General features: G+C 43.7%; 1 protein-coding gene across 1 annotated transcript in view; it reads right to left on the bottom strand.

The window, feature by feature from the left end:
• The window catches only part of LOC137309972 (desmoglein-2-like), a 70038-nt gene that overhangs the window by 2670 nt on the left and 41133 nt on the right, over positions 1–26235 (bottom strand). Inside the window, exons 8-15 of the mRNA XM_067977976.1 lie at positions 25708–25842; positions 21398–21583; positions 14391–14659; positions 14146–14291; positions 8372–8584; positions 6298–6528; positions 2398–2543; positions 1510–1848 (exon numbers count right to left, since the gene is read on the bottom strand). Coding sequence (XP_067834077.1) covers positions 1510–1848; positions 2398–2543; positions 6298–6528; positions 8372–8584; positions 14146–14291; positions 14391–14659; positions 21398–21583; positions 25708–25842 — 1665 coding nt within the window. The remainder of the gene's footprint in view (positions 1–1509; positions 1849–2397; positions 2544–6297; positions 6529–8371; positions 8585–14145; positions 14292–14390; positions 14660–21397; positions 21584–25707; positions 25843–26235) is intronic.

Here is a 26235-nt window from a genome sequence, read left to right as displayed (position 1 = left end):
AGGTAGCAGGACAGGTAGATAAGGTGGTTAAGAAGGCATATGGAATACTTTCCTTTATTAGCCGAGGCAAAGAATATAAGAGCAGGGAGGTTATGCTGGAACTGTATAAAACACTAGTTAGGCCACAGCTTGAGTACTGCGTACAGTTCTGGTCACCACATTACAGGAAAGATGTGATTGCACTAGAGAGGTACAGAGGAGATTTACGAAGATGTTGCCAGGACTGGAGAATTTTAGCTATAAGGAAAGATTGGATAGGCTGGGGTTGTTTTCCTTGGAACAGAGGAGGCTGAGGGGAGATTTAATTGAGGTGTACAAAATTATGAGGGGCCGAGATAGAGTGGATAGGAAGGACCTATTTCCCTTAGCAGAGAGGTCAATAACCAAGGGCATGGATTTAAAGTGATTGGTAGAAGGATTAGAGGGGAGCTGAGGAGAATTTTTTTCACCCAGAGGGTGGTGGGGGTCTGGAACTCACTGCCTGAAAGGATGGTAGAGGCAGAAACCCTCATTTAAAAAGTACTTGGATGTGCACCTGAAGTGCTACAGGGCTACGGACCAAGTGCTGGAAAGTTTGATTAGGCTGTGTGGCTCATCTTCGGCCGGCACGGACACGATGGGCCAAATGGTCTCTTTCTGTGCCGTAAATTTTCTATGGTTCTATGATTCTATGTTGCATGCAAGTAAAAATTAGTTTACAATCGTATGTTCAATTGGACAAGACTGCAAACTTAATATTCCTGGTTATAATATTTTACGGAGGGAGTTAAAGGTAAGGGGTAGTACCATTAACACAGAATTCTAACATAGCGCTAGGAACGTAAGGATCTTCTCGGGAGCTTGTGCTAAGGCAGATCCCACATAGGAATAAGAAGGGACATGATACAATTTTCAGCATGCATTACAGGCCGAACAGTGGAGATCAGATGGAGGGGGGAAGATTTGTAGATTATTCAGATATACAAGAACAGTTGGGCACCAAAAGAGCAGTCGGGAAATTAAGAGGAATATTTTTTACGCAGTGATCTGGAATGTGCTGCCTGAAAGGGTAGTGAAGCAGATTCAACAGTAACTTTCAAAAGGAAATTTGATCTCAACTTAAAAAGGTAATATTTTCAGGATTACGGGGAAAGAGCAGGGGGTTAGGACTAATTGGATAGTTTTTTTTTTATTCGTTCATGGGATGTGGGTGTCGCTGGCGAGGCCGGCATTTATTGCCCATCCCTAATTGCCCTTGAGAAGGTGGTGGTGAGCCGCCTTCTTGAACCGCTGCAGTCCGTGTGGTGAAGGTTCTTCCATTATATAGTAATGAATAGTACATTCAGAGAGCCAGTTCAGGCACGATGGGCTGAATGGCCTCCTTCTGTGCTGTATTATCCTATGCACATCATTACTGTTCAACTTAATGACCCTCCCGTTCTACCCTACCATGAGATGTTGAAAGCATGCTGCTTTATTATAGCTGTATTGGCAATGCCTTTGTATTAAAATAGGACAATTTCCATGTACCTCATTAATGCATTTTTCCATGTGGGCCATATTGGCACCTTCCATCATTCCTCCATTTGACCAAGAACGATCACCCTGTGACCCTCTACGGACATTGTACCAAACATCCTGATTATGAGTCAAATCTAATCGGCCCGAGCCTGCTTCAGAGTTTCTAACATCACCAATCCGCCAACTGATCTGGTGCTCAGAGCCCTCTTTTGAAATAATTTTTTGATCTCTTTCCACATTCTTGGATTCAAATCCAAAGTGTCCACGTCTTCCCATTCCTGCACCAACCATTCTTTCTTCATGTTGATTGATTCCCGTTAGTTGCTGAGGATAAATCAATGGCACCATCTGTATTTGACAAAAGTAGATTCAGTCATTAGTTTCGATACAAAATAAGCAGTCTGATCTCCAACACTCTAAGCCTCTTCATGTGTTCTTTCTAAAACTGCACTGAAGAAAGAAACACAGAGAATCTTAGTGAAAAGGTGCAAGACAAAGTTGAACGTTCAAAAAATAATTTGTATTCATTGTTTAACAAATATACTTGCACACACACACACACACGCACACACGCACACACACACACACACACACACACGCGCACACACACAGGCTATTATGGGTACAAACATATTACTGACAGTTACTAATGAACTTAAGGTGAATAAATTACATTAGCTAAATGATTTACATTTAGGCATAAAACAACTTTTTGTACCTGCGTTAAAATAAATTGGAAAAAAATAGAATTATTGGTACAAATTTGCATCTCTGAAATATTCACTCGTTATGGCTCTTTGAAAAGAAACAAAAACATTACGCAAGAACAAAAACTTATCAAGACTTTAGAAGGAACGACTGACTAAAATACAAAGTCAAAGGTGAAAGGTTACAAACCGTGTCCACTGGTCCTCCACCTTCAATATTGCTTTTCGCTAAGACTCCTTTAGGTTCATTGGGTATTACAAAAAGGCCTCTTTTCCCTCCAAGTCCACCTACGCCTCCTCCACCACAATTGCAAAACAGCAGCAGGAAAGGGACAACTGTAAAGAAACAATTTAAATAATTAAAGAAAAATGACATGTCTAAAAAAATAACGCTATTAGAAAACAAAAATAACCAGTATCTCATGGAATCGTTAAATGATACAGCACAGAAGGAGGCCATTCAGCTCATCATGCCTGTGTCGGCTCTTTGAAAGAACTATCCAATTAGTCCCATTCCCCTTGCTCTTTCCCCAGGGCTATGCAAATTTTTCCACTTTGAGTATTTATCCGATTCCCTTTTGAAAGTTACAATTGAATTTGCTTCCACCGCCCTTTCAGGCAGTGAATTCCAGAGAAAATAGGAGCGGGAGTGGGCCATTCGGCCCTTCGAGCCTGTTCCGCCATTCAATATGATCATGGCTGATCCTCTATCTCAATACCATATTCCCGCTCTCTCCCCATACCTCTTGATGCCTTTTGTGTCTAGAAATCTATCCAGCTCCTTCTTAAATATATTCAGTGATTTGGCCTCCACAGCCTTCTGTGGTAGAGAATTCCACAGGTTCACCAACTGCTGAGTGAAGAAATTTCTCCTCATCTCAGTCCTAAATGTCCTACCCCGTATCCTGAGACTGTGACCCCTCGTTCTGGACCCTCCAGCCAGGGGAAACAGCCTCCCTGCATCCAGTCTGTCGAGCCCTGTCAGAATTTTATACGTTTCAATGAGATCCCCTCTCATTCTTCTAAACTCGAGTGAATACAGGCCGAGTCGACCCAATCTCTCCTCATACGACAGTCCTGCCATCCCAGGGATCAGTCTGGTGAACCTTCGCTGCACTCCCTCGATGGCAAGTATATCCTTTCTTAGGTAAGGAGACCAAAACTGCACACAATACTCCAGGTGTGGTCTCACCAAGGCCCTGTATAACTGCAGGAAGACATCCTTGCTCCTGTACTCAAATCCTCTTGCAATGAAGGCCAACATACCATTTGCCTTCCTAACTGCTTGCTGCAGCTGCATGTTTGCTTTCAATGACTGGCGTACAAGGACACCCAGGTCCCTTTGTACAACAACAGTTCCCAACCTATCACCATTTAAATAATACTCTGCCTTTCTGTTTTTCCTTCTGAAGTGGATAACTTCACATTTATCCACATTATACTGTATCTGCCATGTATTTGCCACTCACTCAACTTGTCCAAATCCCCTTGAAGCCTCTTTCCATCCTCCTCATAACTCACAATCACACCTAGTTTTGTGTCGTCAGCAAACTTGGAAATATTACATTTGGTTCCCTCATCCAAATCATTGATATATATTGTGAATAGCTGGGGCCCAAGCACTGATCCCTGCGGTACCCCACTAGTCACCGCCTGCCACCCTGAAAAAGACCCATTTATTACACAAATTGGGGTTGTATTCTCTGGAGTTTCGAAGGTTATGGGGTGATCTGATCGAAGTTTATAAGATATTAAAGGGAATGGATAGGGTGGATAGAGAGAAACTATTTCCGCTGGTTGGGGATTTTAGGAGTAGGGGGCACAGTCTAAAAATTAGAGCCAGACCTTTCAGGAGCGAGATTAGAAAACATTTCTACACACAAAGGTTGTAGAAGTTTGGAACTCTCTTCCGCAAACGGCAATTGATACTAGCTCAATTGCTGAATTTAAATGCTTTTTAGCAACCCAAGGTATTAAGGGATATGGGCCAAAGGCAGGTATATGGAGTTAGATCACAGATCAGCCATGATCTTATCAAATGGCGGAGCAGGCACGAGGGGCTGAATGGCCTACTCCTGTTCCTATGTTCCTTTGCGCTGGAGGGGATATTATATAAATGCAAATCGTTGCTGCTGAATCTCGTCGCAGGGTCAAATATTACAGAGTTTGTGGCGGGGACCGAAGATGATGGCTTTGGGCTTCAAAATGTTTAAGTGGAGGAAATTGCGGCTCACCCAAGACTGGACGTCGGAGAGGCAGACTGACCAAACCGAGGCAGTGGAGGGGTCGAGAGAGGAGCTAGGTCGTCACGTGGAACCTGACACCATGGGCATGATTTAAGCCTGGAAAAACGGGTGGGTTCGGGGCGGGGGGCAGTAAAAATTACAAAAATCTAAAATCCGCCCCCAACGCGCCCATTTTCGGTTTTCATGGAGGCGGGATGGGGGGGGCAGGGCGGCCGACCCGCCTCATTAAAAGCTTTCAACGAGGCTGCGGGCCTCCATTTTCAAAGCTTTTTTGATTTTAGCCCCTGGGGGGGGGGGGGCGGGTTTCCCGGGTTTTCTCCTTCAGGCCGCGTGAGAGGAGGCGAGAAGGCCCTAAACTGCAGGTAAAGGCCTTTATAGCACAGCTTGTGGTCCCGGAGGAGCAGGAGTGCTTCCCACAGGCAAAACAAGCTTAACTGCAGCGTCCTCCTCCCCAATGATTGCGACCCCCCCTCCAATGATCACCACGCCCCCCTCAATGATCATTGACACCGCCCCCGGATGACTGACCCCCCCCCCCGATCCCCTGGTGACTGACTCCCCCATGACCCTGGACCCCCCCGATGACCCCTCCCCCCTCCCCCCCAGCACCAATCTAACACTTACCTGAAGACGTCCTCTTCCTTGCTCTTCTCCCGTCCGACTGAGACCAGCCCGTCAGTCAGGCCGACCTGTCGGACGGGAAACCGGCAAAAAAAAAGGACGTTCGGTAAACCTGTACTTCCGGGTTTCCAGTCAGGAATTCCAACCCCCCCCTCCCCCCACACCCGGAGCTAAAGTTACGTCCCATATCTTTGGACGATGTCGCTGAGGGGCAGCATGCAGATGAGGACGAGGACGGGGCCAAGGATAGATCCTTGGAGGGCTCTTGAGGTAATGGTGCAGCCATTGCCGGAGATGCTCTGGCCACGATGGGGTTGGTAAGAGTGGGACCCAGCGAGGGCAGTCCCGCTCAGCAGTACAACCGAGGAGAAGTGTTGGAGGAGGATGGTGCGTTCGATGCGTCAAAGGCCGCAGGGAGGTTGAGAAGGATATGGAGGGATAGTGCACCATGGTCACATTCACTGAGGGTGTCTTTTGAACTTTGATTAGCGCTGTTTCAGAGCTGGGGCAGGGGGCGGATACCTGAAAGGGAAGCAGCTGGCTTGTATCTCACAATGTCAGGCATGATTTTCCATTAAAGTATAAATACAAGATATTGATAATCGTTTGGTAGCAATTAAGTTTATCCTTTGCGTGGCCATCTCTTACACTTCAAATTTACTCATCGGATGTGCAATTTTGGTAACTTCTCAACTCAACCAAAAAAGTAAATGTAAATGAGAGATGGGGAGAAACTGTTTCCACTGGTAGGAGGGTTGGTAAGGAGAGGACACAGTTTTAAAGTAATTGGCAAAAGACCCAGAGGGGAGATGAGGAGAATTTTTTTTTAGGCAGCGAGTTGTTATGATCTGGAATGCGCTGCCTGAAAAGGCGGTGGAAGCAGATTCAATAATAACTTTCAAAAGGGGAATTGGATAAATACTTAAAAAAGGAAACATTTGCAGGGCTGTGGGGAAAGGGCAGGGGAATGGGACTAATTGGATAGCTCTTTCAAAGAGCCGGCACTGGCACGATGGGCCGAACGGCCTCCTTCCTATGTATGACTCTCTGAACTCTGAAGGATATTGGTTTTGAAACTCGTGTGCAGAATGAATAATCCAGCTCCACCTTATCCTCCATCGAGCAGCAGCGCTAAACCTTATTACAATGAGTTACACCTTTTGAAAGCCATGGCTTCTTCAGCCCGGGCAAAATTGTTTTGCTGTTAGTCATTTTAAACTTACGTAGCAGCAGTAGCAATCCGAGAATCATTAGACCAACAGCAGCACCGCCGAGGGCTGCGTTTGTTGTCTGGATTAATTTTTCTGAATTACACATGGTGGTATCACGGCATTCAACGACATTAATGTTAAGGTTCGTGACGTTGACTTTGCCAGCGTTATCTGCAATTGATACCGGGACAGTAAAGGTCCCAGGCCATAAATCTATTAATGGAACCAGCTCCATGCTAGTCGCTTTAAAAAAAAGAAAAAAAGATTGAAAGTGTTAATCACGTTGAACACGATATTCTTCACAAGAGCATCTGCTAAACATTGCTGCTTCTGCTACAACTAAAAGGTGCAATAATCAAACTTCATTCTAAAGCTTCGTTTTCAAATTCATACTCGGTAAGCAGCTTGGGAGAGCGGGGTGTTGGGGGAGGGAGGGGGCAGCTTCAAGATAAAAAAGGTTTAAACATTATCTTTAGTCCTAATCTACACGGATATTAAAATCGTTGCAAAGATAAACATCTTGTGTCAATCTCTCCTGCGAAACTGATGGGAGCGTGATTTTAGCTCGGAGCCGGGAACTCGGCGCGACCGTAGATTGTCGCGTGGGGAACCCGGAAGCCAAGTGAGTGCGTCGCAATCTGCGATCGCAACTCAACTGAAGGTGAGTGTTTCTGGGTTCCCCACGCGCCAAGCAGCCAGGCCGACTCCTTGTCGAAAGGAAAATGAGCCGTGAGTCGGAGAGGGAGGAGGGAGGGCGAGAGAGAGAGATTGTGGGCCATGGAACAAATCGGAGTTGGGGGGGTGGGGGGGCGGTGGGGGAAGGCCGATCGCGTGGGTTCCTGTCGGCCAGCTGAGCGTGTTGGGCCTGGATGAAGCACTCCTGCTCCTCCGGGCCCCACAAGCAGTGCAATAAAGGCCCTCACTCACCTCGTGGATCCGGCCCTTCCTGCCTGCTTTCACCTGACGTGAATCGGAAGCGATGGGAAATATGAACAGATAAAGTTACATTCATTTTACTTTTGTAATACACAAAATATTAAGTTCCTTGACTATCTCAATGAGGTACATTGCCCCTTTAAGTATCGGCCCGCCGGCTTTAATTGGGGGCGGGATTTCCTGGTGTCTGCTGTGCACAAACATCCTGGGTCAAACCCGGAAGTGGGCGCGTTGGAGCCTGGACGCGGTCCCTCTCCAAAAAAAGCTGTTATTTTAACCTCCCACCCGCCCCCAACCCACCCGATCTTGGGGGTTATAATTACCCCCATGACGTCATTAATAGCTCTTGTCTTGATGGAGGTATTGCTCCTGAGGTTGGAACTGAACGGGCACCACTTCAACATGCACACGCAAAAAAAATTAAATGCCAATTGCCTGTACTTCAAATAATGCTTTCTTTCTGTTTATCTTGAACAATTTTGAAGTAACGGACATGAAAAGACCGGTATACCTGGGGAATTTTAATTGAATCGCTTATAGAATAAATTCAAATGGAATAATTTCATGCAAGTTTTTTTTTTGGCGGGAATATTGGCCCAGAATATGGTCATGTTAAAAAAAAAAGATTTAAACTGTACTGTACAGATGTGGAACTTGATTCTGACACGAAACACAGTTAACTGTGTAAATGTCTCTTAGCTACCTTTAGTACTGTAATACAAACTAGGGCTACTCCAATACCACATTCAGGAAAGGTTGCGTTACAAAGCTTTATGTACCGCATAGTTTTGTCTCCTATGAATATAGAATTGCATAGAATTTTACAGTATAGAAACAGGCCATTCGGCCCAACTGGTCCATGCCGGTGTTTATGCTCCACACAAGCCTCCTCCCACTTTACTTCATCTCACCCTATCAGCATATTCCTTTCTCCCTCATGTACAATGCCGTCACAACCCCAAAGTCAATCTATTTAAATTGTATTTATTTTTAAAAAAAATTTCCACCAAATCATCAGTAGGAATCAAAATAGTTTGTTAGGTCAAGACGATCAGTTAACCAAAGAAGATTTAAAAACAAAAATGGTTTCAACCAATTTCTGGGATCAAGATTTTTCTCCCCAGATTAAGATCAGTGTCCCAGTTCTTACCATCCGTATGTCCTAATTTCCACTTTTTATCAGAGCCTATGTTAAAACGGAAAGGAGCTCCATATGGAGGTCCATCTGGATCAACAGCAACGACATTCAGGGATTTTGCATTGTCACACATACATGGCTGTAAATTCACGATGTTTGGAAAATTATCATTGACATCTTGTATTGTAAGAACAATGGTACCAGTGGCTGTTGTAGTAGAACTACCTGAAAAAGATTGAGGGGGTTGGGGGGAAGAAACATTGTTCAGGTTTACAATGAAATAATAGCTATAAGCAAGAAATTTGAATACTGATCATTAAAAACTCTCCACACAATGAGATGTACAGAACAAGATTAACTCTAAGGAAGAAATCCAACTAAAATAAAGACTCAATTTAGTTTTTAAAAACAGTCATGTGAATATTGAATAATTTACAACACAAAGTATGAATAACAAAAGACTTCAAGCCGACTCCGTCAAACATACGTAATTTGTAGAGTTGCGGATTTCCCCCAGTTTATTTAATCTCCTAAGGGAAATAATCACCAAAGCCTGAAAGGTGACAATGCTGGCTTCCTTTGTGGATCTCTACTAGATTCCTAAACAGAGCTCATCTGCATGGAGAATTAAGTAAATTGTTTGCACCTCAGTAATAACAACTTGCATTTATACAGCACCTTAAAAGTAGTAAAGCGTCCCAAGGCGCTTCACAGGAGCGATTATCAAACAAAATTTGACACCGAGCCACATAAGGAGTTGTTAGGACAGGTGACCAAAAGCTTGGTCAAAGAGGTAGGTTTTAAGGACTGTCTTAAAGGAGAAGAGAGAGAGAGAGGTAGAGAGGCGGAGAGATTTAAGGGGGGAATTCCAGAGTGTAGGGCCTGGGCAGCTGAAGGCACGGCCGCCAATGATGGAGCGAAGAAAATCGGGGATGCGCAAGAGGCCAGGATTGGAGGAGCGGGGAGATCTCGGAGGGTTCGAAGGGCTGGAGGAGGATACAGAGACAGGGAGGGGTGAGGCCATAGAGAGATATGAAAACAAAGATGAGAATTTTAAAATCGTGGTGTTGCTGGACCGGGAGCCAATGTAGGTCAGCGAGCACAGGGGCGATGGGTGAATGGGATTCGGTGCTAGTTAGGATACGGGCAGCAGTTTTGGATGACCTCAAGTTTACGGAGGGTGCAAGGTGGGAGGCCGGCCAGGAGAACATTGGAATAGTCGAGTCTCGATGTAATAAGGGCACGGATGAGGGTTTCAGCAGCAGATGAGCTGAGGCAGGGGTGGAGACGGGTGATGTTACGGGACAGATTGCCACAATGCCTAAGTATTTTCGACATTTCACAATTAAAATTTATGATTACCTCTTGTAGGTAAAGCCTTCCTTATTCTTTTGAAAGATGCTCATCATCCACAAATAAAATATTGCTATTCTTCCAGCTGAGGACAATGTACCCTTAAGAGTCAGGTAATTTTTCCCTTATACTATTGTAGGCAAGGTCTCATTGTGGACTGTGCCCTGATTGCTGACTTTCTTATGGGGATACTGAACTTTAAAAGAATGAGGATGTCCGTACCTATGGGAGGTGTTCGAACATTCATTCAACTTTGGCTGCGTAACTCTGAGGACTTGCATGCCCTGGCTAGCCTGCAGTGTACCAATGCCAATGTGTTTACCATCTTGAGGGCACGAAGTCAAGGCTATAATGCTTTCTAAAGAAATATGTACAGTAACTCTGGCCTCTTGTGCATTCCCCCACTCCCTTCTCCCCACCATTGGCGGCCGTGCCTTCAGCCGTCTAGGCCCTAAGCTCTGGAATAACCTCCCTAAACCTCTTCGTGTCTCGCTCCTCTTTTAAGCCCCTTCTTAAAACTCACCTCTTTGACCAAGCTTTCAGTCACCTGCCCTAATAGCTCCTCCTTTGGCTCGGTATCAAATAAACGCTCCTGCGAAGCTTCTTATGATGATTTTCTACGTGCTATATAAATTCAAGTTGTTGTAGTTTTGAGGGTCGTATCACACAAATTTACTTCAATTAACAGAAAAAGAAAGTATTTGAGTGTGTGTGTGTGTGTGTGTGTGTGTGTGTGTGTGGGGAGGAGAGGGGGGGCGGGGGTGAGGAGATTTGAAAACAATTTGGAAAGCCAATTAGAGCAAACGAAGAATGATGAGTAACAGGGCTGAGAGACTGCTGTTTGACAAAATTGAATATAAGAGGGCGGCAAGCAGATAGTCTCTTTTCTCAGAATAAAGTCACTGAAGCAAGCTTTTGCAGACCACAAACCATTCTATGTGGCTTGAAAAAGCAGCTAGCCTATTTAACATTTAAAATGACTGTCAAATTAGGAGCATAGGAACTGGAGTAGGCCATTCAGCCCCTTGAGCCTGTTCTGCCATGCAATGAGATCATGGCTGATCTGTATCTTAACTCCATCTACCCGCTTGGGTTCCATGACCCTTAATACCCTTTGCTTAACAAAAATCTATCATCTCAGTTTTGAAATTTTCAATTGACCCCCAGCCTCAACAGGGAGAGAGTTCCAGATTTCCACTCCCCTTTGTGTGAAGAAGTGCTTCCTGACATCACCCCTGAACAGCCTAGCTCTAATTTTAAGGTTATGCCCCCCCTTGTTCTGGACTCCCCGCACCAGAGGAAATCATAGAATCATAGCAAGGTTATAGCATGGAAGGAGGCCATTTGGTCCATCGAGTCCGGGCCGGCTCGATGCAAGAGCAATCCAGCTAGTCCCACTCCCCCGCCCTATCCCCGCAGCCCTGCACATTTTTTCCTTTCAAGTACTTATCCAGTTCCCTTTTGAAGGCCATGATTGAATCTGCCTCCACCACCCCCTCGGGCAGTGCATTCCAGATCCTAACCACTCGCTGTGTAAAAAAGCTTTTCCTCATGTCACCTTTGGTTCTTTTGCCAATCATCTTAAATCTATGTCCTCTGATCCTTGACCCTTCCACCAATGGGAACAGTTTCTCTCTATCTACTCTGTCTAGACCCTTCATGATTTTGAATACCTCTATCAAATCTCCTCGCAACTGTCTCTGTTCCAAGGAGAACAACCCCAGCTTCTCCAGTCTATTCACGTAACTAAAGTCCCTCATCCCTGGAATCATTCTAGTAAATCTCTTCTGCACTCTCTTTAAGGCCTTCACATCTTTCCTGAAGTGCGGTGCCCAGAACTGGACATAATACTCCAGTTGTGACCAAACCAGTGTTTTATAAAGGTTCATCATGACTTCCATACTTTTGTACTCTTTACCTCTATTTATAAAGCCCAGGATCCCATATGTTTTTTTAAACGCTTTCTCAACCTGCCCTGCCACCTTCAATGATTTGTGCACATATACCTCCAGATCTCTCTGTTCCTGTACCCCTTTTAGAGTTATGCCCTCTAGTTTATATTGCCCGCCTCATTCTTCCTACCAAAATGTATCACTTTGCATTTTTCTGCGTTAAATTTCATCTGCCACGTGTCCGCCCATGCCACCAGCCTGTCTATATCCTCTTGAAGTCTATCACTATCCTCCTCACTGTTTACTACCCTTCCAAGTTTTGTGTCATCTGCAAATTTGGAAATTGTGCCCTGTACATCCAAGTCCAAGTCATTAATATATATCAAGAAAAGCAATAGTCCCAGCACTGACCCCTGGGGAACACCACTGTACACCTCCCTCCAGTCCAAAAAAACAAACGTTCACCTCTACTCTCTGTTTCCTATCCCTTAGTATCCAAGTTGCTACTGTTCCCTTTATTCCAAGGGCCGCAATCTTGATGATAAGCCTACCATGCAGCACTTTATCAAACGTCTTTTGAAAATCCATATACACCACATCAACTGCATTGCCCTCATCAACCTTCTTTGATACCTCAACAAAAAACTCTATCAGGTTAGTTAACCATGATTTGCCTTTATCAAATCCGTGCTGGCTTTCCCTAATCAATCCACACTCGTCCAAGTGACTGTTAATTCTGTCCCGGATAATTGTTTCTAAAAATTTCCCCACCACTGAGGTTAAACTGACTGGTCTATAGTTGCTGGCTTTATCCTTACACCCTTTTTTGAACAAGGGTGTAACATTTGCAATTCTCCAGTCCTTGGCACCACCCCCGTATCTAAGGATGTTTGGAAGATTATGGCCAGTACTTCCGCAATTTCCACCCTTACTTCCATCAGCAACCTAGGATGCATCCCATCCCGACTGGGTGACTTATCGACTTTAATTACAACTAGCCTTTCTAGTACCTCTTTTTAATCAATTTTTAGCCCATTCACTATCTCTCTATCCACCCCAATAGTTTCTCTCTATCCACCCCATCGACTCCTTTAATCATCTTAAACACCTCAATTAGATCACCCCTTAATCTTCTGTACTTGAGGGAATACAACCTTAGTCTATGCAACCTGCCCTCACAATTTAACCCTTTTAGCCCCGGTATAATTCTGGTAAATCTGCACTGCACCCTCTCCTAGTCCAATATATCCTTCCTGAGGTGCGGTGCCCAGAACTGAACGCAGTGCTCCAGATGAGGTCTAACCAGATCTTTATATAACACTTCCCATTCCCATGGAAAGACATTAAACTGTATAAGCGGTGAACTTCCTCGGGACTTCTCCTGCTCCGTCACCATAACCGTGGCGGAAGCCCACCTTTACGGCGTGAATGGTGTTTCTGCCGAACGTACGCCAAAGTTACGGCGAAGTGGAAGAAGCCCCAAGAAAATTGCCGGCGGTAGACTTCCTTATTATTGGAAATGCGAAAGTGTCAGCTGGGGCTCAGTGGGTAGGACCCTCGCCACTAAGTCAGAAGGTTTAAGTCCCACACCAGAGACTTGAGCACATAATCTAGGCTATCACTCCAGTGCCTGTACTGAGGGAGTGCTGCACTGTCGGAGGTGCCTGTCTTTTAGATGAGACATTAAACCGAGGCCCCGTAAAAGCGGATGTTTAAGATCTCATGGTACTATTTCGAAGAAGAGCAGGGGAGTTCTCCCCGGTGTCCTGGCCAATATTTATCCCTCAATCGACATCTCTTTAAAAAAAAAACAGATTATCTGGTCATTATCATAGCGCTGTTTGAGGGGCCTTGCTGAGCGCAAAAATAGCTGCCACCCTTCCTACATTACAACAGTGACTACACTTCAAAAAGTACTTAATTTGCTCTAACGCACTTTGGTCGTGAAAGGCACTATATAAATGCAATTTCTTTCTTTACTTGTCCAAGTGGCCATTATTCAACTGAGAGCTTTGATGGTGAGTGTAGGCAGGCCATTCAACTTCAGAGGGCATCAGGAGCTGAACACGTTCCTGTCTTAGCCCGATGTCCACAAACGCACACTTGGGATGAAACCTGGGGCTTTCCTGATCTGTACGCTCAGCTACTTACTGAGTAAGCTTCCCTGGACCATCAGAGAGGACTGTAAACTAATTTCAATCCAATAAGTTGAACATCTAAAATACCCAACGATGTTGTAGACATGCATGACATAAATACGTACAATCACACAGAATATACAGCACAGAAACAGGCCATTCGGCCCACTTGATCCATGCTGGTGGTTAGGCTCCACACAAGCCTCCTCCTATCCCTCTTCGTTTAATCCCATCAGCATATCCTTCTATTCTTTTCTCCCTCATATGTTTATCTAGCTTCTCCCTAAATACATCTAATATATCATATAAAACAATACACACTTAATTAGGGCAGACATTATTTTATTTGTGTTTTGGAACTTGTTAGAATTGGAGGCTTTATTCGATTACTTCATCTACTTACCCTCATTATTTATGGCCAAAATGGTTGCAGTGTACGACCCATTAATCACATATTTAGACTCTCGATCAGGAACACCAACAAAGGTAACCTCTCCGGTTTCGGAGTTAATGACTAACCAGTTAGCTGGATCAGTATTCTTTGCATATCTGTTGCAAATGTTGAAAATATTGATTACTGTATTGCTAGATCCATTAAAAAAAAAATTAAGTGGGAAGAAAAAAAACACAACAGAATTAATTTCTTACTTGGTGCTTTTATGCTCTTTCCCAGTGTCAACACTAACCGCTCGATACGTCCCAAATACTTGATGTAACTCCTTGATAGTCAAACTTTCAGTGATCGATATTAGCCATTTCGAGGGCCTAAATTCGAAACCTTCTTTCACATTCTTTACTTTGATTTTTATTTGAATGGAATTTACAGTATTGGCTTGAGACACGGAGCTGTGGTACGGTGCCTGATTTGAAACTCTAACTGTCAAACTCACCAGTTTCACTTCTTCATAATTCAATTCCTGGGCGAGAGGAGAAGGGAAAGATATTCAGTCGTGTCCGGTGAAAACAGAAGAAAAAGCAATAGACATTCATAAGAAAACAAACTATGAAAAATATGAAGAACTAAGAATAAAAGTAATTGGCAAATGCTCCATACTAATTTACTCAGTTTTAATTAGGAACATTAATGAACGGGAGGAGGCCTTTCAGCCCCTCGAGCCTGTTCCGCCAGGACTGGAGTAAGCCATTTTACGAGTACGGATGTAGTCTCCAGTGAGATACCGATGCTTTTGGGTAAACCTTCCAAGAGAAAGGCAAAAATGAAACTTGAAATGGAACACGATGGGGTAATCATTTTTGGGAAATCGGTTGATTTGTAGTTTATCCAGTCAGGGCATTATTGCATCTTCTTAATAAAACCTTATGTTTCTCATCAGTGTGTTAGGCAAGTATTAATGGCATTAATGGCATTAGGTGATATGGATAAGAGAGAACAAAAACAAATTGTCTTAAAGTTACATATTCAATTTGCCCACCCTACTTGTCAACGTTTAAAAATCCTGCTAAAAGATGCAGGTGTAGTTGATAAGAAGAATATGAGGCTAACAGAAGAGATTAGTGAGAACGGTGAAATCTGTAAGAAGCATAGACGGACGCCCCCACATCCTACTGTAAGTGTTGCATTGGCACGTGACTTTAACGAGGCAGTTGCCATGGATCTAAAGATATAGGACAAAGACAGAAATGTTTTCATCTTACATAAATGAATGCGTGGCTGGAGAGATGGTGCAGGAGGGAGGTCTTTAGATTCCTGAGGCGGTTGGGACCGATTCTGGGGGAGGTGGGACCAGTACAGGCCGGACGGGTTGCACCTCAACAGAGCTGGGACCAACGTTCTCGCGGGGAGGTACAGCAGTGCTGTGGGGGAAGGTTTAAACTAATTTGGCAGGGGGATGGGCACCAAGATGCAGCATTGGAAAGGAGAAACAAGGTGCACAAAGGATTGGGAGAGACAGATAGCACTAGAGTAAGAAATAGTACTGTATTAGGTGGGATCAGACTGAGAAAGAATACAAGGAAGGTCCAAGAAAGGTTTACAGTGCATGTGTGTAAACGCACAAACCATGGTAAGAAAGGTTGGTGAGCTGCAGGCGCAAATAGCCACATGGGAATATGATGTTGTGGCAAAAACGGAGATCTGACTCAAAAAGGGACAGGATTGGGTACTAAATATTCCTGGATACAAGGCGTTCAGGAAAGATAAGGAAGGAAAGAAATGGGGGGGGGGGTGGCAATATTGATTAAGGAGAATATTGTAGTGCTGGAGAGAGAGGACATCCGGGAGGGGTCAAGGACAGAATCTATTTGGTTAGAGTTAAGAAATTGACAAAGAGGAGGCACTTGAAAGGCTAGCTGTACTTGAAGTAGATAAATCACCCGGTCCAGATGGGATGCATCCTAGGTTGCTGAGGGAAGTAAGGGTGGAAATTGCAGAGGTGCTGGCCATAATCTTCCAAACATCTTTAGATATGAGGGTGGTGCCAGAGGACTAGAGAATTGAAAATGTTACATCCTTGTTCAAAAAAGGGTGTAAGGATAAACCTGGCAACTACAGGCCAGTCAGTTTAACCTCGGTGGTGGGGAAAGCTTTTAGAAACGATAATCCGGGACAAAATTAATAGTCACTTGGATAAGCATGGATTAATAAAGGAAAGGCAGCACGGATTTGTTAAAAGCAAATTGTGTTTAACTAGCTTGATCGAGTTTTTTGATGAGGTAACAGAGAGGGTTGATGAGGGCAATGCGGTTATGTGGTGTAAATGGACTTCCAAAAGGCGTCTGATAAAGTGCCACATAATAGGCTTGTCAGCAAAGTTGGAGCCCAAGAAATAAAAGGGGCAGCGGCAGCATGGATATGAAATTGGCTAAGTGACATGAAACAGAGAGTAGTGGTGAACGGTTGTTTTTCAGACTGGAGGGAGGTGTACAGTGGTGTTCCCCAGGGATCAGTGCTGGGACCGCTGCTATTCTTGAAATATATTTATGACTTGGACTTGGACGTACAGGGCACAATTTCCAAATTTGCAGATGACACAAAACTTGGAAGTGTAGTGAACAGTGAGGAGGATAGTGATAGACTTCAAGAGGATATAGACAGGCTGGTGGCATGGACGGACACGTGGCAGATGAAATTTAACGCAGAAAAATGCGAAGTGATACATTTTGGTAGGACGAACGAGGAGAGGCAATATAAACTAAAGGGTACAATTCTCAAGGGGGTGCAGGAACAGAGAGACCTGGAGGTATATGTGCACAGGTCATTGAAGGTGGCAGGGCAGATTGAGAAAACGGTTAAAAAAGTATACGGGATCCTGGGCTTTATAAATAGAGGCATAGGGTACAAAAGCAAGGAGGTTATGATGAACCTTTATAAAACACTGGTTCAGCCATAACTGGTATATTATGTCCAATTCTGAGCAACGCACTTTAGGAAGGATGTGAAGGCCTTAGAGAGGGTGCAGAAAAGATTTACTGGAATGATTCCAGGGATGAGGGACTTTAGTTACGTGGATAGACTGGAGAAGCTGGGGTTGTTCTCCTCGGAACAGAGAAGGTTGAGAGGAGATTTGATAGAGGTGTTCAAAATCATGAAGGGTCTAGACAAAGTAGATAGAGAGATACTCTTCCCATTGGCGGAAAGGTTGAGAACCAGAGGACACAGATTTAAGGTGATTGGCAAAAGAACCAAAGGCGACATGAGGAAAAACTTTTTTACGCAGCGAGTAGTTATGATCTGGAATGCACTGCTCGAGGGGGTGGCGGAGGCAGATTCAATCGTGGCCTTCAAAAGAGAATTGAATAAATGCTTGAAGGGAAAAAATCTGCAGGGCTACGGGGATAGGGCAGGGGAGTGAGACCAGCTGGATTGGTCTTGCAGAGAGCCGGCACGGGCTCGACGGGCCAAATGGCCTCCTTCTGTGCTGTAACCATTCTATGATTACATTTTATTGACCTGGCTATGAGATTTAGTATTTCTGCACCAATACATAGTAAGGAGAAAAAGATTATTCTAAATAGAATAGTCTTTGTGAAAGGAATCATGCTGTGATTGATAGCACGGTGCAGGAAATTTTGGCTGATTGAAGACAGAGTGTAAATTGTCACCTGCCCTAGCATGGGCAGTTCATGCAAAGAATTCTCTTCGGATGGTTGGAGGATATAATCCTTACCAACTAGTCCATGGACGCAATCCCAAATTACCTTCTCTTCTTTGTGATAATCCTCCTGCTCTAGAAGGCACGACAATTAGTGCCATTTTTCCTGAGTATTTAAATGCTATGCATGCAGGGAGACGGGCTTTTATCAAGGCTGAGGTATCAGAGAAAATTCATAGAGCACTGAGGCATCGTTTTAGACCACCTGAGGCAGAGTTCAATTCAGGAGATTTGGTATACCATAAAAAGGAGGGTCATAGGGAATGGGAAGGCCCTGGTAAGGTAATAGGTCGTGATGGTAAGACAGTAACTGTCCAACATGGTAATCAAACTGTTAAGGTTCATTCCTCATGATTAATTGGAATTAATTATAAAATCTTGGACTCTAAGCAGTTGATAGAAGTAAACGAGGCACCTTGTGCCTCAGGTGTTAATTTTTTTGATGAGGTTCCTGAGGTGGATCAAGGGCTGGACAGTGGTAATATCAGTGATCAAGAAACACATGACAGAGCTATCACATCCACAGAACAATTGCCCAAAGTGGGTGCACGGGTGACATATGTTCCAGAAGGGACTAATTTATGGATGGATGCGACAATTTTGGGACGTGCAGGCAAAGCTACTGGTAGGTTTAAATTTTGGTTGAATGTTCAGGATGATGGTCATGCTGCGACTTGTAGAATGGGGTAAAAGAGTGGAGAGTATGAAAGCGGAGTACAAGTAGTGATAGGGAGTCTGGAAGTGAATCTCACGTCAGAAAACGATCGCGAACTAGAGATGAAAGAGGGAGATCTCGCAGTAGTAGTCCCTACAGACATAGAAGTAGACGTGGAAGACGTAGCTTGACTGGGTCAGACAATGAAACAAAGACCACAGAACAGTCATGTAACAGAACTAAAGGCAGGAGTCCTCATGATCGTGAAGTTTTGGTGGCTGCCAATAAACTTGAGAATAAACGGGTAAGAGAAACAAAACAAAGGGAGTTAGATAGTTGAAAAGAATTTGGAGTTTACTCTGAGGTAACAGATAAAGGTCAACCAGCTTTGTCGCATAGATAGATTTGTACTGAAAAGTCCTTGCAGGTGGGACTGATAAGGCTAAAGCGAGGTTGGCAGCTAGGGGTTTTGAAGAGAAACTGGGTGATACAGATGTTCGAGTGGATTCTCCCACTGCTGTAAAGGTAATCTTAAAAAATCTATTTGGCTCTTTTGGCAGCACATTCATGGGAGTGCAGGTCAATTCACATAAAAGCTGCATTTCTGCAGGGCGAAACTTTTCAGAGAGAAGTGTTTCTGAAACCGTCTAACGAGGCAGCAGATGTGGAAGGAAAACTATGGAAACTAAACAAATGCTTCTATGGGCTGAATGATGTTTCCAGGGTATGGCATTTTTGGGTGAGATCTGTTTTGCAAAAAATAGGTTGTGTTCAACTAAAAGCAGATCCTGCAGTGTTTTATTGGTACCGTAATGGACAACTTTCAGGCATCTTCATGATGCGTGTTGATGGTTTCTTATGGGGTGGTACTGTGGAATTTGAGAAATTGTCGTCATTAATAAGATTAGAGTAGAATTTAAAATTAGGAGTCAGGCCTGTGGGGCTTTTAAATATATTGGTTTAGATTTTAAGCAGAGTGGGTCTGGTGTAACTTTAAATCAACAGTCCTGTTCAGAGAGTGTTACTCCCATCGCGGTGAATCGTACGAGGTCATCACAGGAAGATGATGTTATATCTAAAGAAGAGACAGAGCAATTATGAAGCTTGATTGGTCAGTTGAACTGGTTGTGCACTCAGACTAGACCAGATGCTAGCTTTGATGTGTTGGAGTTAAGTACATCAATGAGACACCCCGTAGTAAAGAATATCTTACGGGCAAATAAAACGTGACGAAAGTTAAATATAGATAAATGCGTACTTCAGTTCCCATCCTTAGGTGGCCCAAAGAAAATGAAGCTAGTTATCTCTAGCGATGCTTCACATGCTAATCTTCCTGATGGGTATTCTAGTGCAGCTGGTTTCAGAGTGTTTCTTATGGGTGAGAATGGGAAATGTTGTCCTTTAGCTTGAGAAGCTAAGAAAATAAAAAGGGTTGTTGAAAGTACTCTGGCTGCTGAAACACTGGCTCTTGTCGACGCAGTGGGTATGGGATTCTATTTGGCAAATATTCTGAGTGACATCCTGTACAATGGGAGTACTGAAGGTAGTATACCCAGTGATTGTTATGTAGACAATCGTTCATTGTGGGACAATGTACACTCTACAAAAAATGTGAGAGAAAAGATTACGGATTGACCTTACTGGCTTGAAACAAATGCTGGAGAGGAAGGAAATCTCTTAAAATTAAATCAGCTGTCGGATTGTTTTACTAAAAGAAGTACATGTACGAAGAAATTATTAGGGGTCCTGGAGAAGGGTGGCCTCACAATGTAATGCTTTGAATAGTATAAGCTGTACAGAGTATGGAAGTTTTTGACTTTTGAAATTTTTGTTTGGATTGTATATATAAAGTTTAATTTTTTTATTTAAAGAGAGAGAAGGGAATCGGTTAATTGTATCGTATGATTTATTTCAATTAGTGTTAATTGTATTCAGGTGGGGCGTATCAATCGGGGACTCTCTTATATCCAGTTATATGAGAGCTTATCTCGGGTGTGGTGTGGGTAATGTGGATCTCTGTGAATAAAGGCTTGGAAGCAACTGAAGATCAGGCTCTAGTATTGTATCCTTCACCACCGGGCTATCCAGTTTATTACACTTAATACTGTTGCTTAATAAATCTATCAATCTCAGTTTTGAAATTTTCAATTGACTCCCAGCCTCAACAGCTTTTTGGGGGAGGAAGTTCCAGATTTCCACTCCCCTTTGTGTGAAGAAGTGCTTCCTGACATCACCCCTGAACAGCTTACCTCCAATTTTAAGGTTATGCCCCCTTGTTCTGGACTCCCTCACCAGAGGAAATAGTTTCTCTCTCTCTACCCTATAAACTCCTTTAATCATCTTAAACACCTCAATTAGATCACCCCTTAATTTTCTATACTCGAGGGAATACAACCTTAGTCTATGCAACCGGTCCTCATAATTTAACCCTTTTAGCCCCGGTAACATTCTGGTGAATCTGTGCTGCACCTCCTCCAAGGTCAATATATCCTTCCCGAGGTGCAGTGCCCAGAACTGAACGCAGTTCTCTAAATTGGGTCTAACCAGATCTTTATATAAATGAAATATAACTTCCACCCCTTTGTATTCCAGTCCTCTTGAGATAAAGATTCCATTAGCCTTTTAAATTATTTTTTGTACCTGTCCACTAGCTTTAGTGATTTCTGTACTTGTACCCCTAAATCTCACTGCTTCTCCACATTTCCGAGCTTCTCACCATTTAGGAGATACCCTGATCTATTTGTCTTAGGTCCAAAGTGGATGACCTCACACCTGCTCACATTGAACTCCACCTGCCACAGTCTGCTGAGGTTTTCAGAGTTCAAGTGCTCGTGCATCTCTCTGATGATTACATTGTCTGACAAATTTGACGTGGTTTTCAACTTTACCTTCTGAAGTATCAAGATTCCTTCATTTGTTTGGTTATCCATTTCAAACCTAAAGTGCTTTCCTTCATCACCTTCAATGATATCAAAGTGTCCCAACCAGTTATCGGTGAACTCTTGGTCCTTATCCAGCACCTTTATACGCACCACTTGATGGTTTTTAGTATTTTCGCTCACAGTTTCTTCATACTGAAATGGAAAATATGATCTTTTCTTTAGCTCTCTGTGAAGAAATTTAATGCAAAACTTTTCGATCCAGAGCTCAAAACGCAAAAAGCACCAATAAACATAGATAGAAAAACTGTCTCAATGATCTGTGATCAATTTAAAGTTTAGTCATATTACTTTCTCAACGATCTTTTTTACCATCTTATTTTACAGACCTGAGCATGTGATCTAAGTTGACATTTCAGTGCAACACTGAGGGTGTACTGCACTGTCGGAGGTGCCGTCTGTCGGATGAAACGTAAAGCCAAGGTGCTGTCTGCCTGTTCTGGCGGACATGCAGGCTCCCAAAGAACTTTTTAAGAAGAATAGTCTCCCAGTCACACCACTTAAACGCTAAACGTTACCATCCTGCTCTTCTTTGGGTTGTTTATTTGGGTAGGATTGGGGCAGATACCTACTGTTCTTTATAACTTACATAGGACTAGGCTATTCAGCCCCTAGAGCCTGTTCCTGCATTCAATTAGATCATGGTTGATCTGTATCTTAACTCCATTTACCCGCCTTGGTTCCGTAACCCTTAATACCCTTACCTAACAAAAATCTCAGTTTTGAAATTTTCAATTGACCCCCAAACTCAACAGCTTTTTTAGGGGGAGAGTTCCAGATTTCCACTCCCCTTTGTTTAAAGGAGTGCTTCCTGACATCGCCCCTGAATGTCCTAGCTCTAATTTTAAGGTTATGCCCCCTTGTTCTGATCTCCCCCACCAGAGGAAATAGTTTCTCTCCATCTACCCCATCAAATCCTTTGATCATCTTAAACACCTCAATTAGATCACCCCTTAATCTTCCATAATCAAGGGAATACAAGCCTAGTCTATAACAAGTCTATAATTTAACTCTTTTCACCCTGGTATCATTCTGGTGAATCTGCATTGCACCCCCTCCAAGGCCAATATATCCCCCCCTGACCTGCGGTGTCCAGAACTGAATGTAGTATCTCCAGATGGGGTCTAACCAGAGCTCTGTACAGCTGTAACATAACTTCCACCCATTTGTATTCTAGCCCCCTTGAGATAAAGGCCAACATTCCACCAGCCTGTTAAATTATTTTTTGTACCTGTCCAAACTGATAATCCCTTCAGACAGCTGGAAATTCAGAAGGTGCCGGAAGACACTGAAGCTGCAATATTATGGCAGGGGGCTTCCTGCTCCCTGTGAGTGTTTAAAATAGGACTCTGATTTTTAACTCGATTTTAAACTTCTCATCCTTGTTTTCAAATCCCTCCATGGCCTCGCCCCTTCCCTATCTCTGCGACCTCCTCCAGCCCACCGGGATCTCTGCGCTCCTCCAATTCTGGCCTCTTGCGCATCCCTGATTTTCATCGCTCCACCATTGGCGGCCGTGCCTTCAGCTGCCTAGGTCCTAAGCTCTGGAATTCCCTCCCTAAATCTCTCCCTGCCTCTCTCTCCTCCTTTAAGACGTTCCTTAAAACCTACATCTTTGACTAGGTCACCTGTCTCCTTAAGCGGCTCGGTGTCAAATTTTGTTTGATAATCGCTCCTGTGAAGTGACTTGGGACATTTTACTACTTTAAAGGCGCTATATAAATGCAAGTTGTTGTTGTTGTTGCTGCTGCTTTAGCCTAGATAATGAGGCACTTTTTTAGTGCGCACATTTACTCATTCAGTATATCTGGGATGGGATTGTGCATTTTTCCTAGTGCACGTACAGCTCTTGTGCCTCCTAGATGTGGTACTCCAAACAGCAGCTTGTTTCTGAAAGGCTTTGTGTGGTGGTGAGTCTGAAATCCATGACGAGGCCTGTCTATGGAGCATGATATCTTGGTTGAAAGACCCAAGTGCCCACATTAACTAACTTAGCAACCTACAAGGTATTGTCCACTTCAAAGAAACAGCGTCCCTGGCCACAAAACCAACAACAACAACTTGCATTTATATAGCGCTTTTAAAGTAGCAAAACATCCCAAGGCGCTTCACAGGAGCGATTATCAAATAAAATTTGACACCGGGCCACATAAGGAGATATTAGGGCAGGTGACCAAAAGCTTGGTCAAAGAGGTAGGTTCTAAGGAGCGTCTTAGAAGGAAAAGAGAGAGGTAGAGAGGCAGAGAGGTTTAGAGAGGGAATTCCAGAGCTTAGGGCTTAGGCGACACTTACCCAGTACAGCCACTATACTGACAATACTTGAGGAACTCGAGAATATTCTTCACCCCTCAACCAGCCAGGTGCTTGGACACGCTACCAGGTACAAGCCTTAACTATCTGATAGGGGCTTCTGAAGCACTGTCTGAGAAAGGTCACAGGTGAAGGGGAAAACGGCCAAAAGGTACCATCGACTATGTCCATTCTGACTGGTATTAAGGTATTAAGGGATATGGGCCAAAGGCAGGTATATGGAGTTAGATCACAGATCAGCCATGATCTTATCAAATGGCGGAGCAGGCACGAGGGGCTGAATGGCCTACTCCTGTTCCTATGTTCCTATGACTGGATCCAACAATAACTCAATTCCAAATTAAATTTGTAGAACTGAGAGGTTACAACTATCCGGAAAGATTGTACAGGCTGGCTCTTCCTCCCACTCTACCAGCATTTCCTTCGATTCCTTTCTCCCTCAAGTACTTAGCTAGCTGCCCCTTAAATGCATCGCATCTATTCGGCTCAACCTTGTGGTAGCTCGTTCCACATTCTCACCACTCTCCGGGTAAAGAAGTTCCTCCTGAATTCCCTATTGCATTTATTGGTGACCATCTTATATTTATGTCCTCTAGTTTTGAACTTCCCCACAAGTGGAAACATCTTGTCTATGTCTATCCTGTTCAAACCCTTTCATAATTTTAAAGACCTCTATCAGGTCACCCCTCAGCCTTCTCTTTTCTAAAGAAAAGAGCCCCAGCCTGTACAGTCATTCCTGATAGTTATAACCTCTCAGTTCTGGTATCATCCTAGTAAATCTTTTCTTGCACCTTCTCCTATGGCTTTCTCTTTTGGATGTCCAGGTCAATCCTGTAGTATATGGAGGGTGAAAGAATAAACAAGGAAAGCCAAATACAACACCACCAGAAAAAAATACTCATTTTCTTTTATATCATAAGCAAAATTCAAAGAGATCACCAAATACCATTTTTTGCATTAGCTGTCTGTTAGCTAGATGATAAACTTACACTAACTTGCATTTATATGTAAGGAATCTTACAACACCAGGTTATAGTCCAACAGTTTTATTTGAAAATCACAAGCTTTCGGAGGCTTTCTCCTTCGTCAGGTGAGTATGGGGTTCCATGAAAGGTACAGCATATATAGTCAGAGAACAATGCCTGGTGATTACAGATAATCTTTCCAACTGCCCGTTGTCAAGGCAATCAAAGGAGTCGAATGGTGTTCAGACAGAGAGACATTACATACAGGACTACTGAATATACAAACGGTCAGAACCCAAAGACAGAGAGAGAGAGAGAGAGAGAGAAACATCTGAAAGAGAGAGAATGACCAGTTGTATTAAAAACAGATAACTCTTTTTTCGCTGCTGGGGTTACGTGTGATTTTCAAATAAAACTGTTGGACTATAACCTGGTGTTGTAAGATTCCTTACATTTGTCCACCCCAGTCCATCACCGGCATCTCCACATCAATGCATTTATATAGCACCTTTAATGTAGTAAAACGTCCCAAGGCGCTTCACGGGAGCGATTATCAAACAAAATTTGACATTGAGCCACATAGGGAGATAGTAAGGCCAAAAGCTTGGCCAAAGAGGTAGGTTTTAAGGAGCGTCTTAAAGGAGGAAAGGGAAAGAGATAGGTGGAGATGTTTATGGGGGGAATTCCAGAGCGTAGGGCCTAGACAGCTGAAGGCACGGCCGCCAATGGTGCAGCGATTAAAATCGGGGCCGCGCAAGAGGCCAGAATTGGAGGAGCGCAGAGATCTCGGAGGGTTGTCGGGCTGGAGGAGGTTACAGAGATAGGGAGGGGGCGAGGCCACGGAGGGGTTTGAAAACAAGGATGAGATTTTTAAACTCGAGGTGTTGCCGGTCCGGGAGCCAATGTAGGTCAGCGAGCACTGGGGGTGATGGGTGAACGGGACTTGGTGCGAGTTAGGATACGGGCAGCAGAGTTTTAGATTACCTCGAATTTTTCAATGCTGGGGATATTATCATTAACATCCAAGATCCTGATCTGAGCTGTCGCTGTCGCAAATAATCCTTGAACACTCCCACTCTGGTCACGGGCTTCAACAGTGAATGTGTAGAGATCCTGCGTCTAAATAAGGAGAGACGGCACGAAAAATCTTTAGGCTTATACTTCTGGATAATGTTATTTTAGACAAGACTTCGTCCAGTTAAAACGCAACGAACTAATATCACCTTAAAATTAAAAATCTAATAGTACATTATTCGTAACACAAAACACAATTTATACATAGGTCTCTTGCACATATACGATACCATTTTCCCAGCAGGTAACTTCAAGCCACATTCGGGTCATGACCATGTTACAGCCCTTGTGGGTCACCCATATACTGCGATTTGTCCAGAACGCAGAGGGCAACCATATTAACAAAATATCACAAGCTTATCCATCCGTTGCCACATATAGTCCCAACTTTTTTTTGCCAAATGTTCTCATCTCCCGAATCCACGGACTTGCTCTTTG

This window comes from Heptranchias perlo, chromosome 3, assembly GCF_035084215.1.
Source record: "Heptranchias perlo isolate sHepPer1 chromosome 3, sHepPer1.hap1, whole genome shotgun sequence".
In the NCBI taxonomy this organism is placed as follows: Eukaryota; Metazoa; Chordata; class Chondrichthyes; order Hexanchiformes; family Hexanchidae; genus Heptranchias; species Heptranchias perlo.
The sequence above is the reverse complement of the archived record's forward strand: the minus strand, read 5'-3'. Positions and strand labels throughout refer to the sequence as shown.